General features: G+C 45.3%; 1 protein-coding gene across 1 annotated transcript; it reads right to left on the bottom strand.

Moving 5' to 3' along the window:
* Positions 1–746: 746 nt before the first annotated feature.
* On the bottom strand, positions 747–16,139 carry LOC143284358 (arylsulfatase B-like). The gene is made up of 8 exons (XM_076591068.1): positions 15,901–16,139; positions 14,664–14,843; positions 13,679–13,919; positions 9,544–9,810; positions 7,276–7,423; positions 6,318–6,480; positions 4,570–4,855; positions 747–836 (listed from the first exon to the last, which is right to left on the bottom strand). Exons 1-8 carry the CDS (start codon positions 16,137–16,139, stop codon positions 747–749), a joined length of 1,614 nt encoding a protein of 537 aa, XP_076447183.1.
* Positions 16,140–17,525: the final 1,386 nt, after the last annotated feature.

Below are 17,525 nucleotides of genomic sequence, written 5' to 3'. Positions count from 1 at the left end.
ACTGCTGGTCCGATCACCGCCTGATCAGGAGCAAAATGAACATCCAACTTGCCCTGAAGAACAAATCGACCAGAGACAAGCTTCGAGAAGGCTGAGCATTGCTTGCCTGTGTACCAGCAGAGACATTTTGCAAAAAAGGATCCAGGAATGTCCGTCAAACATCAGCCCCACTGGAAAAGACATTGGCGAGGAATGGAAAGCCTTCACATAATCTCTGTACAACGCTGCAGCGGACACCCCGGGCTTTGTTGAACGCAAACACAGAGACTCCTTTGATGAAAACGACCCACAGATCAATATGCTCATAGACATGCTCCACAAGACCGACAGAGGTCACCTCAGCGACAAGATTTGCGAGAAGAAGGAACAGAAGTACCAGCAAGCCAGGCAGCTCATTCAGCAGATGAAGAACGATTGGTGGGAAAAGAAAGCAGAAAGTCTGCAAGCTGCAGCTGACACCAACGACATGAAGACATTTCACGAGGGCCTTTGCACCATCTGTGAACCAAAGACAACTGGGTCAACACCCATTCGTGCTTCTGACCAGACCACACTGCTGACGTAAGACTGGCATCCTTGCTTGCTGGGCTGGGCACTTTGCAATGGCCTGTCAATGCTTTGGACTAACAATCAATCTTGGTAAGACTGAGGCTATGTTCCAGCCTTCACTGTCCGGAACTGCCACTGCTCAACCACCACCTGTCGTCATCAACAACGCAGAGATCAAAACTGTGGACAAGTTCTTGCTACTTGGGCAGCACTGTTAGCAGCAAAGGATCTCTGGATACAGAAGTGATGTTGCGCATCTCAAAGGCCAGCTCTGACTTTTGCAGACCCTCAAAGAGCCCATGGCATCAAATTTCACACAAAGGTCGCCGTGTAACGAGCTGTGGCTCTGAGCATTCTCTTCTACTGTTGTCAGACTTGGACCACGTACCGCCGACACATCCAGCAACTCGAACAGTTCTGTCAACGATATTTGCGCAAGATCTGCAGCATCAAATGGCAAGACAGCGTGTCCAACCTACAGGCCCTGAAGAAGTGTGGTCTATCGAGCATTTAGTGTATACTCATCAAAAGCCAGCTCTGATGGACAGTACACGTTGTCCGTATGGAGGACAGCAAAATTCCAAAGATGCTGCTCTGTGGACAACTAAAGGGAGGACAACGTGACCAAGGAAGGCCTCTCAAGAGATACAAAGACGCCTTGAAGGCCTCAGAAGTTGCAACATCACATTGCATCCTGGGAAGATGTCGCTCTTGTAAGAACAGTGGAAGCAACAGTGTACTCAGGGCACGAAGACATTCGAGTGCAACAGAGCAGCCCCCATGCAGGAAAAGAGGTATTGGAGAAAAGGGGGCCCATCATTGCAGGAATCCATTCCATGCAGCGTCTGTGGACGACTTTGTGCTTCAGGTATTGGTCTTCTTTCCCACATGTGGGCCCACATCAGCAGATGACCTGACTGCCTACTTATCCATCATGACACGACAGGAGACTCCAGAGGATGTGTGCAAAGTGTTGATAGGTGTATGTGCGCGCGTGGTGTGCATGTGGGAGGGGTGGGGGGTGGGTGCGCGGGTGTGTGCATTGTGTGTACGTGTGCACGTGTGTTTTTACAGTTTGGCCAATAGCACAGTGAAAGCAGTATGATAAATGGTTTCTCCACTATAACTGGAATTCTTTTTCAGCTTAGTCTTATGAAGGACAGACTGGGAGGTAAGATTGTGCTGGCTCTTGAAGAGGGATGGGGGGCAGTTGGCCTTTGGGTACCATCCTAACACTGACTGCCCTAAAGCCCTCTTGTCCGAGAGAGTGGGGATGTTACTTGGTCAAGACACTCTCCACTATAATCAAATTCTAGACAGCAGTTGCCTCCTCTCCTGTTCTGATGGTCATGTTCCAAAACGACTGACTGTCATATACATACATACATGCACACATACATACATACATCTCTCTCTCTCTCTCTCTCTCTATATATATATATATATATATGTGTGTGTGTGTGTGTGTGTGTGTGTGTGTGTGTGTGTGTGTGTGTGTGTGTGTGTGTGTGGGTGTGTGTGTGTGTGTGTGTGTGTGTGTGTGTGCGTCCACGGTAAACCGCGAGCCATAAAGACTTCGCCTCTTTTTTTTTTCTTTTGGGAGGGTGTGTGTGTGTGTGTGTGTGTGTGTGTGTGTGTGTGTGTGTGTGTGTGTGTGTGTGTGTGTGTATGTGTGTGTGGTGGAGGGTAGGGGTGGTGGTGGTGGGGGGTTGTTGTTTTGTTTTGTTTGGTTTTGCCAAAGCAGCAGGAGATTTAGTAAGTCGGTGGCATTCAGTGCAAGGTGAGTCACACGAACCACTCAACACCATCAACTGATCTCGGGAGCAGTGCAGGGTCTTCTCTGGTGTGTGCGCGGCTTCCTGGTGATCTTATCCTGATAAATGATTGTGGACTGCAAGTGATGGACGTGTGATAGAACTCGCCTAGATGTGGGGTTCGAACTTAATGTTGACTTACAGAACACACACACACACACACACACACACACACACACACACACACACACACACACACACACACACACACACACACACACACACCTTATTGGGGTGAGAGAAATGGAAGAGAAAGTAGGTGTGGCTGTGGAGGAGGGTGGGAGGAAGAGAAAGAGAATCAATGAGATCCATGAATGGGAGGCAATCGAAATAAATCTCCCTCTGCTTTTGTCATAATCTGGGTTTGTTCCCATTTACTGAAAAGGTGGAAGACCATCTGTCCACAAATCACCGTGACCTCTGTGTATCGTTTTTCTTTCTCTGATTTCCTTATTTTTCCTTGGTTTTATACTTCATTTCTCCCCCCGTTCTTTATTTCTATTATTTCTCATTCATTCTTTCTTTCTCATATATTCTTTCTGCCCTCCCTCTTCTGGTTCCCTCCCTATCTCTCTCTCTCTCTCTCTCTCTCTGTGTGTGTGTGTGTGTGTGTGTGTGTGTGTGTGTGTGTGTGTGTGTGTGTGTGTGTGTTTCTCTTTGTCTGTCTGTCTGTCTGTCTCTCTCCATCACACACACACACGCGCGCACGCACGCACGCACGCATACGCATGTACGCACACAAATACTAAAGTATTTGTGCGATTGTGCTTCAGTGTATGTTTATGTTATGTATGTAGGGGGAGAGGGGTGGAGAAGGTGGAGGAGGAGGTGGGGTGGGAATCAGTGAACGGAAGGTTCATCTCATGTCCATGTACTGGTGACCATCGCATGGAACTAAGAATCTCTCTGTGCCACATCATGGGTTAGTTTTAACTGACAAAAAGCGGACTCCCCCCCCCCTCCACCCGTACAAATCATTATGGCCTCTATTCCTTTTTCTGATTTTCTTTGTCTCTGTCTTTGGGACTATACTTTTCTTCGTCTTCTTCGTACTCCTCGTTCTCTTTGCAATTCTTCTTGATCGTCTTCTTGCTATTATTTGTTGTCAGTACGGTATCAGTACATGCGGTGTGACCACAGCTCAGTATGACATAAACTCTCTCTCTCTCTCTCTCTCTCTCTCTCTCTCTCTCTCTCTCTCTCACATTGCGATATGCGATGTTAAGCCTTATCGTTTGATGAAATCCATTTATGTTTGCAGGAAGAACGCCAAGAATTACAAAATTCAACACAGAAGTTCCTTTTTATTTCAAGACCACACAGTTCCATTCACTTGCAAACTCAGCCAACACGCTGTTGTTGTTTTCCCCCTTCTTTTCATTCTTTGTTTTCCTTCTTCATGTAATCTCTTAAGATCAATCCAAGAGATGGCACAGAAACATCAGCTAAATGAGCACGGCGTCCGATCAGCTGAAAAGCTAACAGAAAACTCCAAACATTTCTTTTTCACATCACATGTAGTCTAGGCAACTTGATCGACGAATTTTCAAACACACATTTATTTCCGGTATTATTGTTTTTCTCTTATCAAATAAATCCTGCTTCTCTTTCACAGATTGCCTCACATTTACTTTTGGGGATTATTAGGGGTCAGGGGGCAGTCTAAATAGGCCTACATTTTTAAAACATGAATACTGACTTTAATAACGAAAGTTGACTGCTGTTCCTCCTCTTTATGGTGTACTCGTTTTGAACGCTCTCGGTTCAATTTTAGACTTTTTTCACGTCCACTACTTTTGACATAAAGATTGACAATTACTTTTTATGGGTTTTAACCAAAAAATCAGCATCTTCTTGTGTTGAATCCCTATGCATAAGGCGCCAGAATCAATTATATATTTAAAACGGTTACTTTGGGGGTGAGGGGATGGACGGGTGTGGGGTCAATGGGGACCAAGGGAGGTCGGGGCAAGGCACATTATATTTATTTCCTTTATTTTCTCCTTATTTCGAGTAACACCTTTTCCTGGTCACTCTGGAAAGTTTTTGGATCGTGGGTTTTCACCCACATGACTGGAAAAACAACAACAACTGAATTTTATATGGTGTCTCTTGATCATATACCGTGTTGCATGCTCCTGGCATCATTTTAATTTTTTTCCCCTCCCCACCTTAACTCATCGCATTCTTGCTAACAACCAATCACACGCAAGGCCCCTCCTCTCTTATGTCCGCTGCCTGCCAATGATCCGTAGACGGGTGGATCTACCTCCTCTGCAGTGAAGTCTTCCAGCTTCTGCTTCATCATCTGGAAGATGTCTGGGTTGGCCAGGGCTGCGTCCGGGAACCTGTCTCCTTCCGGCACTCTCTCGTCGGGATTGGTGTCCAGGTTGTACAGGTAGTAGGCCCCGGTGCTGCGGTACCCGGCCTTCCTTGGGTCTTCCTCTTGCTCGGCTGGGGGGCGTGGGTCTAGGTATCTGTAGCCCACTTCACTGGAAAGGTAAATAATACGTAAATGGCTTTTGTTGTTGTGTTTCCAGTTCGAAGGTGGTCAAAATACTTGGTGGGGTTTGTGGGGTTGGTGGGTAAGGAGCACTGACTTGAAGTTGTGTACCTTGTGAATGGACAGAGTTACCACTCTTAACTATTTGTTAATCATTTCATCTCCATGCCTAAATGATTGTTCATTTCCATTTCTAAATAGGTGTGTTTATCATACACGCACACGCACATGCACACGCGCGTGCACGCTCTCACGCGTGCACACACACACACACACGTACACACACACACACACACACACACACACAACCTCTCACACGCATGGACACGCACACGCACGCGCGCGCGCGCGCGCGCGCACACACACACACACACACACACACACACACAACACAACAGAACACAACACAGCACACACTCACATCATTTCTTTTCCTGGTGGATACAATCACAGGAAACTCATATTTGCCCATCAACATAGCATTCAGAAATGAATATGAATTTATCACAAGAGGTTCCATTAATTCAGGAATTTTCCGGGTTTGTTTGCTTGTGTCTCCTAATTTTCTGCACACAATCTTATTAGGAGGCGTTATAAGCAGCAACGGTTTGAAACGATGTACAACAGAACATGTTTGTTGATTGATCGCACTCTGCCCCCCCCCCCGCCCCCTCACCCCCCCTCCCAACCCATATCACCCCTCTTACTATCTCCTTCAGTTTCCAGTCATACCAAACGCGCATCGGGGGTTACGTTACAATGCATTTATCTCTTCTGTCTGTTCTACGTGGCATATTGTAGACCGAACTGTGTCGTCAAACACTGTTTATGTCTGTATTGTATATTTCTTTCCCCCGTTGTTGCTGTGTGTTACGTGTCAAATGAATGATATATGACAGGACTCGGAGCGTCTTTTCTGTGGAACTTTGTGGGTTTATGTCTCAGTACTTCTCAGGACTCTGAGCTTCCTTTCTGTGGAACTTTGTGGGTTTATGTCTCTGTACTTCTCAGGACTCGGAGCTTTTTGTCTGTGGAACTTTGTGGGTTTATGTCTCTGTACTTCTCAGTTGCTTGTGTGCAAAACTGGCGGAAGGAGATGCGCTAAAATGAAGCACAGGCTTGAAATTCTATGTTTTGTCTCTCTGAGAGCACCACCATCAATACTTCTTTGTTATGTGAAATTCTGTGTCTTGTCTCTCTGAGAGCACCACCATCAATACTTCTTTGTTATGTGAAATTCTGTGTCTTGTCTCTCTGAGAGCACCGCCATCAATACTTCTTTGTTATTTATCATTTTTCCAACACCTGTTAACTTTCCCATCCTGTTATTATTGCTTGATGTGTCATTAAACACGAAAACGAAGCGTATGGCCTGCATTGTTCTAAACTGCACTAACTGTTCCAACTCATAACTAAGAAACAATAACAGCAACAAGACAATGAAGACTTACTAAGGAGTGGCATTGGCGTAGATGAACTTGAAGTTGGCCGTGCAGTTCTTGAAGCGGATAGCACCCAGCTTTCTCTCGCTGTCAATGTTGTAGACCATCCAGTGACGGTTAGTGGGTTGTCCGAACTTGATGTACGGCCAGGCACTCATTCCGTCCACGTCATCTGCAATGAGGAGGAGGAGCAGGAGGAGGAGGTCTGAGTGTTGTCGATAGGATACGGGTCAATGCAATGATGAAGATGATGAGGAAAAGGATTGAGTGTCATCGATATGATGTTGGTCGATGCAATGACAACGGTGATGATGATGTTGAAGAGTAGGAAGGGGAGAAGAAGGAGGAAGCACAGGAGCAGGCTTGAGAGTCATCGATATGATATCGGTCAATGCAATGATGAAGATGATGAGGAAAAGGATTGATAGTCATCGATATGATATCGGTCAATGCAATAATAATGAGGAGGGGGGTGGGGGGTGAGGGGGAGCTTGAGTGTTATTGATATGCTGTGGGTTGAGGTCTGTGTTGGAATTGTAATGGTTACTTCAGTCGTTCTCTCTCTCTCTCTCTCTCTCTCTCTCTCTCTCTCTCTCTCTCTCTCTCTCTCTCAGATAGCTGACCCAGCTACAGTAGTTCCCTGTCCAAGATGACGACGCCTCTGTAATTCCAGTTTTTCAACATGATCCCATATACTTGACTGCGAAGGCACCAAAGAGAAAATGCGGGGGGACTGGGGGACAGGGGTGGGCGGAAAGTTGGGAGACAGACAGACAGACAGACAGACAGACAGACACTTAGAGATAATGACAATGATAACGGCAGGTCATTCAACAAGACCATCATTAAGGGATTATTGCAATGACCTTACTACATACATACACTAACAAAAATTGTGTTCGGGTGAACCCACCATAGAACTACGTCTTTTGAATGACACACATGAATAGGGCAAGACTGGAAATACCTGGCAGCACAGACAGGTCCCCTCCAGCAGCATCCATCAGGGTGGGCAGGACGTCAGTGATGTGAATCAGTCCGTGGTACTCTCCCTTCGAATTACACGGGTTCAGAAACCTTGGGGCTCGGAGCAAGGTTCGAACCCTCGTTCCTCCCTGTTCATGTGCGAACACAGACACAGAGACAGACACAGAGACACAGACGCAGGCATACACCCCTCTCCCACACGCACACAACACACACACACACACACACACACACACACACACACACACACACACACACACACACACACACACACACACGCACATGTTCCAGTTCAGTTATTTTTTTTTCATTATCCCAAACTTGGAGCACAGACGATTTCAACACAAATACTCACTTATACATCCACAGACACATAGATACAGATAGAAATGGAGATTACACACACACACACACACACACACACACACACACACACACACACACACACACACACACACACACTGCCAATTCACCAAACCATACGCTTTTAACGCTCACTCTCTCAACCTCCCTTTCACCCTACATTATCCACCCACACATTCACTCTCCCCCAGGATTTAAAAGATGCATCTATCATTCACTTGTACAAGCGAAAGGGGAACCGGCAAGCCTGTGATAACCATCGGGGCATTTCCTTGCTCTCCATCGCAGGCAAGATACTTGCCAGGATCCTACTAAACCGCCTCACAGCACACCTTGACCAAGGTCATTTGCCTGAGAGCCAATGTGGATTCCGGAAAGAGCGCGGAACCACCGACATGGTGTTTGCTGCAAGGCAGCTGCAAGAGAAATGTCAGGAGCAAAATGCTGATCTGTTCTCCACCTATGTCGACCTCACTAAGGCCTTCGACACCGTGAGTAGAGAGGGACTGTGGAAGATCATGGCCAAGTACGGATGCCCTCGGAAATTTATTTCCTTGGTCAGCCAATTCCATGAAGGCATGCAGGCTCGAGTCCAGGACAATGGCGAAACATCTGCTCCTTTTGCTGTCACAAATGGTGTCAAGCAAGGCTGCGTCCTGGCTCCAACGCTGTTCAGCCTCATGTTCTCTGCAATGCTTACTGATGCCTTCAGAGATGGCGATGTTGGAATCGGCCTAAAGTACCGAAAAGATGGCAAGCTGTTTAACCTCAGAAGCCTTCAAGCAAAAACGAAGGTCATGACAGACATCATCAGAGACTTTTTGTTTGCTGATGATTGTGCCCTCAACGCTGGATCTGAAGCTGACATGCACCTCAGCACGAGGAAAACTGAAGTTCTCCATCAGCCAGCCCCAGGGAAACCCTACGTTGAGCCCAACATCACAGTCAACGGTCAGAGACTCAGTGCGGTGGAGTGGTTCACATACCTTGGCAGCACACTGTCACGAAATGTGACAATCGACGATGAAGTGAACGTCAGGATTGCAAGAGCAAGCGCAATTTTTGGTAGACTCAATGCAAATGTCTGGAACAGAAGAGGCATTAGTCTTGAGACCAAGCTAAAGGTCTACAGAGCAGTAGTTCTCCCCACACTACTGTACGCCTGCGATACTTGGACAGTGTACCAACGACATGCCAAGAAGCTGAATCACTTCCACACAACACGCCTCAGGAAGCTACTGAACATCAAGTGGCAAGACAGGACCCCAGACACAGAGGTGCTCGCAAAAGCCACCCTTCCCAGCATCTTCACCATCCTGATGAAGTCCCAGCTTCGCTGGGCTGGACACGTGGCGCGCATGCCAGACCATCGGCTGCCCAAAAGGCTCTTCTATGGCGAGCTGCAACAAGGGAAGAGATCACACGGAGGTCAGAAGAAGCGCTTCAGAGATACTCTGAAAGTCTCTCTGAAAGCGTTTGATATCAACCCTGACTCCTGGGAGGAATCTGCAGTGGACCGTGACAAATGGCGCGCTGCTGTGCACAAAGGCGCCAAGTTGTGCGAGGCCAACAGGACTGCTGCAGCTGTTCAGAAGAGGCAGGCCAGAAAGTCACGGGCAAACAAGCTCCCTGACAATGATATGCCTGTCTTTGTCTGCCCCAACTGTCAGCGAACATTTCGTGCGCAGATTGGACTATTCAGCCATCTGCGCATTCACAGATAGATTCATGAGCATCCTTCCCCCCCACCCCACCACCACCCTCCCCCCATCCCCCAGCTGGATGACAACGATGGTCATCATCGATCTCGATGGACACACCACCATCCACCCACACATTCACTCTCCCCCCTCCACACACCCCTATCCCCCCACTCCCACCTCACCTCGTACACCGACTGCTTGTTTCCTCTCAGCGGGTAGTTACCAGCACCGACATTCACAGCACCTCCGTTATCGCTCGTGACGACGATGATGAAATCGTCGATGACGCCCAAGCTTCTGAGGGTGTCAGTGATGTTGCCGATGCCTTCATCCATGGCCGCCACCATGCCGCAATAAATGCGGCGGTCGTTTGTCACGTTTTCCCCTTTGATCATGACGTATTTGGGCAGATTCTTACAGTTTGTATTATCAATATAACTTTGTGGAACCTGGAGAAATAAATAAAAGAGGATGGGGCGTGAGGGGTGTGGTGGGTGTGGAAGCAGACTCAGACGTTATATTGAAAAGCCATAATCCCGTGAAAACAGAGATAAGGAAGCCACATATTAAGAAGTAAAGGAATGTTTTAACACATAAACCATAACCCATTGAAACATTCTGAAGAAATAAGGTGCAAATCGTTTTACGTAGTTCCATACAAATTCAATGGATAAGCCATTGATAACATTTTTGAAGAAATATATTTTTCTCCGATATTCCTGACAGACATAAGCCTCAGTTGATTCTTTACATTGTGGAATAAGCATATCACATGTGTTTGAATGAGAGAGAGAGAGAGAGAGAGAGAGAGAGAGAGAGAGAGAGAGAGAGAGAGAGAGAGGGGTAAGACAAAATAGAAAGAGAGAAAGGAAAGGGAGAAGGACAAAGTGGATGAGGTGGACAGCGAGTCATTACACATGCACGCACACGTTATTTTGTATGCACATGCTCGCTCATGAGCGCATAAATACAAACATACGATCACCCACCCACGCAAGCACACACGTACAAATGCACGCACGCGCACGCACACACGCGCTCAGGCACACACATACGCGCTGACTCACGCACAGATTCACTTTCATGCTGTCCTACGCTGTACTGCATAAAAAGGGTGAATTGAATCAAGCTGACAATTACCGTGGACTTTCTCGGTTGAATATTTGCACAGATTTATATCAAATAAACGGCTTACGATATGGAATGAAGCACGTGTGCCAGAAGTGATATGTAGCTAACAAGCTTGTTTCAGGCATAAACGATGATTCACTGAGCACATACTAACTCACATGACTTTTGTTCAAAGGCAACTATCAAGACACAGAAAACTTTATGTTCCAGATTTTAAGATAATCTTCGAGTCATTAAGGAGACACAGTGTATAGTAAATAGTAAACTTTAAATTGAATCAGAGGCAAATTTCTGACTTCACTGAAAAGTATGTGTGTTGGTGTGTGAACGCGCCAGCACTGGTTTAACACAGGCTTTTCTTTGTCCTCATGGTTTAAAACAGGGTGAAATGTGTTCTCCAGCCTTGTTTTCATTCTAATCAACGAGCTCACCAAAGACGCAAATGTTAACCATCGGCGCGGAATGAAGATATCCTCCAGGTCCGGACGACGGTTGCCTTTCTGTCTGATAATCTGCTTGTTTCTGTCACCTGTGTGTACCAGGCTCGTAACTGACCGTCCCTCAGCCCCTTAGATAACAGCAGATATCAAAAACTTCCAAACGGAAGCTGAGGCATTCAGAGTGAGAAAATGGCGATCCACTCACTGTACCATTCACCGCCAAATACTCACCCACAAACGCTCCTGTCTTAAATCACTTCAACACAATACAAAAATTTAGCATTTTCGTGCTCGCTTGTCTGAATGTAAATGTACAAAATATTCTTCTTCAAGTCACTGATGAACGTTTTGGTAATTCTAAACATCCTGTTCTCCCTTCAACAATCTCTCCATCTGATCTTCCTGATGAATTCTGCGAATTCTTCGATCAGAAAATTTCTGACATTCGCATTGAACTAGACTCCACCAGTCCAGCTCCTGACGGTCACTCAGATACTTTCAATGGCGTCCCATTGACTGCATTTGAATCTGTCTCCGAGAACACAATCCGTCACTTGCTTAGTAGGTACCCCAATAAATGTTGTGGTCTGGATCATCTGCCTGCTGATCTGTTTAAACACACTGTGCTCAAATTGGCTTCTTTCAGTTATCACAAAGATTGTAAACATGTACACTCAGCCACTTTCCGGCATCATCAGTGAATATCGATGTGATTTTCACAAGTTCGCAGAAGACACTCGACTCACAAAATTTTCTTCCCCACGTTCTTTTGCTATCCTGCACAAAAACATAAAGATGTACCTTGTTGCAGTGAAAGAATGGATGCTGACTGACAAACTCAGACTCTATGATGTCAAAACAGAAGCCATGCTTGAAGGCTTTAGGCCTCTGCTTGGTCATGTTTCGGACCATACCTTTACTGTCTGCAATGCTGTTGTCAACTTTCAAAATTCTGTTAGAAACCTAGGTGCATGTTTTGATTCAGTTCTGTCCATGCATGCCCATGTCAATAATTTATGTAAAACTGCAAACTTCCAGCTGAGAAAAATCCGTACCATTCGACCGTATCTGACTGTTGAAGCAATCTGTCAGCTTGTCTGTTCATTGATTCTCAGTCGCATTGACTACTGGAGTTCACTACTCGCTGGTTTGCCTTCTGATCTGATGATCCTGAACAATGCTGCCAGAATCATTTTTGAAAAGTAAAAAAAAAAAAAAAAAAATCATGAATGTAAGATTTGTGGAATGGATGGGTGAATGATGAGGAATTAAAAAAAATTGTCGGAAAAAAATCATGTTACCCCCCTCTAGCGTCAACTTTATCGATTGCCCATCCAGTACAAAATTCGTACAAAATTGCCACATTAGCATAACGCTACTTTGAAGGTTCTCTCCCATCTTACTTAACTTCTGTCCTTCACATTTACACTCCATGCCGTTCTCCCAGGTCTTCTGGAGAAAAGCTCCCTCGAGTCCCCGAAGTCTCTTCAAAGACATTTGGTCCAAGGGTTTTTCAGTAGTATCAAGCACCTTCTGTCTGGAGTTCTCTTCCTCTGGAACTCTGGCACTCACCAACTCTGTCCTCTTTCAAAGGAAAACTTAAACCCACCTGTTCAAAATGGCCTTTGGATGTGACGAAGCTTAGTCCTTTGTATGTCTCTTCCCAACCTCTACACTCCCCTTGTGTTCCCCTCTATTGGTGTATTTCTGTAGTCTGTGTGCTTGTGCGTTGGTGTATGCTGTGTGTGTGTGTGTGTGTGTGTGTGTGTGTGTGTGTGTGTGTGGTGTTTTGTGTGCCTTTTTCCTGCGATTATTCACATCTGCAATTTGTAGTATTGTATTGTTGTATATAGATTTTGTTTTTCCATTCTGTGTCCTCATGTACTCTTGTGTGGTACAATGCACCATTGTATGTGTATTGTCTCATGTCATGCACTTAGAGCCCATTTCATGGGGAGTTTGCGCCATATGAGTACAATGTATTATTATTACTATTATAATATAACCTGACTCCACACTCAGCTCAGTATTGTGTATGACACTGCAAAGCCTCTGGACTCGTTTGTGAACCTCGAAACTCAAATGTTGCTTGTTTTAGGAATGGTGGCCTTTCTCGCCGAGAATGGTCATATGGTAATAATACGCAACTGTCAATATGTATAAATTCGTTGACATTATTCTCTCTAATCGACTGTCACTGCTTTAAATGACCTCTGTAAGCGTGCTCGGAAGGTTGTAATAGCTTGAATAAGATCACCTTGGTCAAATGGAGACCATTCGTCGAATATATTTTTCAAATTGTTTGACTGTCAGATTCAGCCAATTCTAATATAAGGAGCATAGGTATGCAGTATGATTAACAACCACGATACCATTGAGAGAATCCTCTTGTCACCCATGAAATATTTTCATATATCAGCCACAGAATTCCAAAGCATTCTGGCTTACGCGTTATGAATTTGGCAGGCATTCTGTTACTATTGTGACTGTGCAGCGTTTTAAAATCCCAGGCACACTCTCCCATAATGCGTTTACTTTTCTGCTTCACTGACATGGGTTATAACTACTCTCCTCTGCAAGCTGTTTTTGCCGTGTGTTAAACAACAATAACAACAAAAAACGACGACGACGACTACCACGATGAACCAAAAGGTTCAGAAACACGCTGATTTCTTTCTCACAACGGTTGTCAAACGAGACTCATCCAAGAGGCGAAACTCGCGTGAGGCCCCTTCCTATCACTTACCATAGCAGGCTTGTGGGGCACCAGATAAGGAACGTACACGAAGACGGGCTCCTCTTTTGTGGTCTCATCGCCAAAGTGCTTCTCCAGCACGTACTGCGTGTGGTTGGAGACCAGATGGGCTGAGTAAGTTCCGTTGGCCGCAAAGTAGATTTCGTTGTTATAGCTCCAGTCATAGAGCCCGTTTGTTGTAAATGTGAAGTGATTGTCCGTGTTGAAAAAAGATCCGAAGTGGGTATCGAACCTGTGCACATTTGAAAGAAAACATTAGGGGTGGAAGTTCATATACGTTCACATGCACGCGCACGCTGTTCATGAGTATGTGATCTATGATGCCAAAGATTTACAAACTGTACTGTAAGTACTGGTACTGACTCGGTTGGGTGTTGGACTTGTGATCCAGTGTTCACCAGTGAACAGGGTTCGAATCCCCATTTCCGCATGGTGTTGTGTCCTTAGGGAAAGGCACTCTACTCCGATCTGCCTCACTCCATCCAGGTGTAAACAGGTTCCTGACGTGGTTGGGGAAGGTTGAAACAGCCGAAGGTGAGGACTGGGGCCCGCCTTCCTATGCCGAGCCACTAGACAGTGTGGACATGATTTCACTGCCTCACTGGCCATAAAACGTTATGAGACATTTTGTTTTGCTTTCAAACGATGATTAGTTAAAAGCAGTCAGGAGTCTGTTAACCCACGTGGTTAGATAAGTGATACATATATGGTTTTCTCTAAATCCAGACTGATGTGGATGAAACAGTTTGAAACAAACAAACATCAATGATTCAGTTCAACTTTGCTCTGATAATCTATAAATGCTAAATACAGAGAGAGGGGAAAACAGACAGGCAGAGATAAAGAGAAAAAGATAGACAGACAGAGGGACAGAAAAACATGGAGACAGGGAAACCAAAAGATTTACAGGTAGAGACGAAGAGACACACAGAAGAGTTTCATGCAATATGTTGATTTCAACGGTTGCCCTTCTCACCCTCTGCCAATGGGAGTGGCGTTATGGTTGCAATGTCCAAGGTGCCACTTTCCCACCATGTGGGTGTGGTACCCAAGATCTTTGAAGTAGCCAGGAAGAATCTTCAGGCTCATGTCCAGGGTATTGTTAGTCACCCTGTTGAACACCCGATTGCTCTGCAAGCCCATCTTGTACGGGTATCTGCCATATTAATTAAGAGGTCAGTCAGTCACTAGATACATCTGCAAAAAGGCCAGTTATATAGACAAGTCAATGGTTTCTGTGTCTCTCTCTCTGTGTATATACACAATACGTAAATCCCCTCAGCTCGTTATTTTCGTTTGTTTGCATTTAAGTATTTCTCTCTAAATTTTGTTTATCACCCTGCTAAAGGTTTGCTTTTTATATATGAGTGTGTACAACACGTGTAGCCATATGTATACAGGTTGGTGGCCTTACATTAAAACATTCTGAATTCTGAGTTCTGTATATACATAATACATATACAATGCATATGTAATATACATACATACATACATACATAGCTCACTCTTCCACAAGAATGATACCACACAAAAAAAGGTGGGAAAATGATAGATAACAAATTGACGAGCAAACGCTATGTTAAACCCAAACTTCGCATGTGTAGGTTAACCAAAGGCGAAAACCAAAGAAGAAAGAAGGCAAGAAAACCATTTCAACATGAAAAGAGAGGAAGAGATAGAGAGAGATGTGGAAGGACAGACGATAAAAAATAAAGTACACACATTCTGGATTTGCAGACACAATGTAGATCGTGATATCGAACTCCAAGCACTGTTCATATAATAGAATTTCAACTCAAGGCGGCGACAAAAAGGACTTAAAACAACAGCAGCAGCACCACCAACAGTTGTAGCAGCAATAGCAGCAGCAGCAGCAAGCAACAACAACAACAGTAGTTACAACAGCACCAACAAAACAAAATGAATGAGTTTCTTGGCTAGGAATAAACGATTTTTGTGCCTAGAATCAGCCCGTAAAATCAGGAGGCTCTGCGAAACGCAAACGCTTTCAGTTTCCAATCTTCACTTGGTAACTGCTGATGGTTTAAATTTCTTAAAATATTCAAGCAATGGAAATGCAGACGCATGTGTGCGCGCGCACGTACACACACACACACACACACACACACACACACACACACACACACACACACCATCACCACTACCAACAAGAACAACATCAACAACAACAGAAGCAGCATCCCAATCGTCACCTGGCCGTCATGAGAGCAGCCCGTGCGGCAGTACACTTGGGCTGATTGTAGAACTGCATCAGTTCCAGACCTTCTGCCCTCAGCTCTTGCAGCCTAGGGGTGGGGATCTGAGCATACTCGCTCCAGCCCACGTCCCCCCAGCCCCAGTCGTCAGCCATGATGAAGAGGATGTGGGGCTTTTTGCCCCAGCACACGGCAACCAGTGCCAGGAACAGCAGGATGGCAGGAACCACTCTCATGGCCGAAGAAGAAGAGTGGATAATCAGGTCCTAGTTCATAGATGAAGAACTGGATCAGAGTTCATACAGGAGATTTCCAGGTCAGAGCTGGTACAGGAAGAATTACATCAGAGTTGTGCAGAAAGATTCAGGACAGAATTGATATCGGAAGAATCAGGTGTGTGCATCCACGCCTATTCATCGGAAAACCAATGGCTCTTTATGCGTGGGGGATGGAATTCATAGTACTTATCTCTCCCCTCCCAAGCCCCCCCCCCCCCCCCAACGGCCGTAAATCTCTGTGAAGCCTGAAACATGATGGCTTGCCACGCCTTACCATATGCATGATCGTGTGGCGACGTATCCAGCATACACCACCAGTGGTTGATACCTTATTGTCCCCTCGCATTTCTAGCGGATCTTCTCCAGCTGTTGACGATCAACAAATGTGGTGAATATAAAATAAAGGAAAGCACACAATGTATACGAAGACAGGGGGGAGGGGAAGAGGGGAGGGGGCAAGGGGGGTGGGGGGGGAGGAGGTGGTGCGCAGGGCGGGAGGAAGGGTGGCGGGGGGCAGGGAGTTGAGGACATAAAATGGTAGAGAGAGTCATACAGACAGTAAGACAGACACACAGACGCTGACAGAGACAAAGAGACACATACTGTGAAAGAGATACAAAGATCGGGCACCCAACGGACATCTGCGACCTTTATCATTCAGTTCAATTGAGAAAAAGGAAAAGAATTTAGATCAGATGAAAATGATGTATGTGACAGATTCCTGTTTAGTCAAGACCGGAATTCTGCCAAAGTGTTGAAGCTAATATTCTTTATAATATATCAATGTTTTGTGATCTGCAGAAGTAATATTTTTCCTCTCCTCCATATCTAAGGGCTGCTCATAAAGAACGCGATTTCCCCTTTTTTCCATGTGTGTGTGTGTGTGTGTGTGTGTGTGTGTGTGTGTGTGTGTGTGTGTGTGTGCATGTGTGTGTGTGTGTGTGTGTGTGTGTGTGTGTGTGTGTGTGTGTGTGTGTGTGTGTGTGTGTGTGTGAGAATAGAATACTTTTTATTGTCATAAAACATTAAAGTTTTTAAGACACAATGAAACATAAACATGAGCATATTAAGAAGAGAAACATTCATGAACAAATTTCGCCAGCCTTGGCTGTATTTCTGTTAGAAGGATCAATTCACTAGGCTTTGCATTTGGACGACATATATCGATTAGGAATCTGTGTCTGTAAGTATTGTATTTTACACAATTGTCTAAAAGTTGAATATCATCTTCTAAACTGTTACAAGTATCACAAAGTCTTTGTGCTTTCGGTGTATTTTTATATCTTCCCTGTTCGATTTGTAAGTCATGGGCGCTGAATCGTAACATGGTCAGTGCTTTCCTGT

This window comes from Babylonia areolata, chromosome 7 (assembly GCF_041734735.1).
Source record: "Babylonia areolata isolate BAREFJ2019XMU chromosome 7, ASM4173473v1, whole genome shotgun sequence".
Taxonomy (NCBI): domain Eukaryota; kingdom Metazoa; phylum Mollusca; class Gastropoda; order Neogastropoda; family Buccinidae; genus Babylonia; species Babylonia areolata.
This window is presented reverse-complemented; position numbering and strand designations above follow the sequence as displayed.

Bases quoted from the DNA above. Each gene is read 5' to 3' on its own strand.
- LOC143284358 (XM_076591068.1), bottom strand. From the start codon at position 16,139: ATGAGAGTGGTTCCTGCCATCCTGCTGTTCCTGGCACTGGTTGCCGTG. The intron at 7,424-9,543 runs GTGAGGTGGGAG...GCACATGAACAG, and splicing joins ACAAGCAGTCGGTGTACGAG to GGAGGAACGAGGGTTCGAAC. The intron at 6,481-7,275 runs GTATTTCCAGTC...TCCTCATTGCAG, and splicing joins GGACCTGTCTGTGCTGCCAG to ATGACGTGGACGGAATGAGT.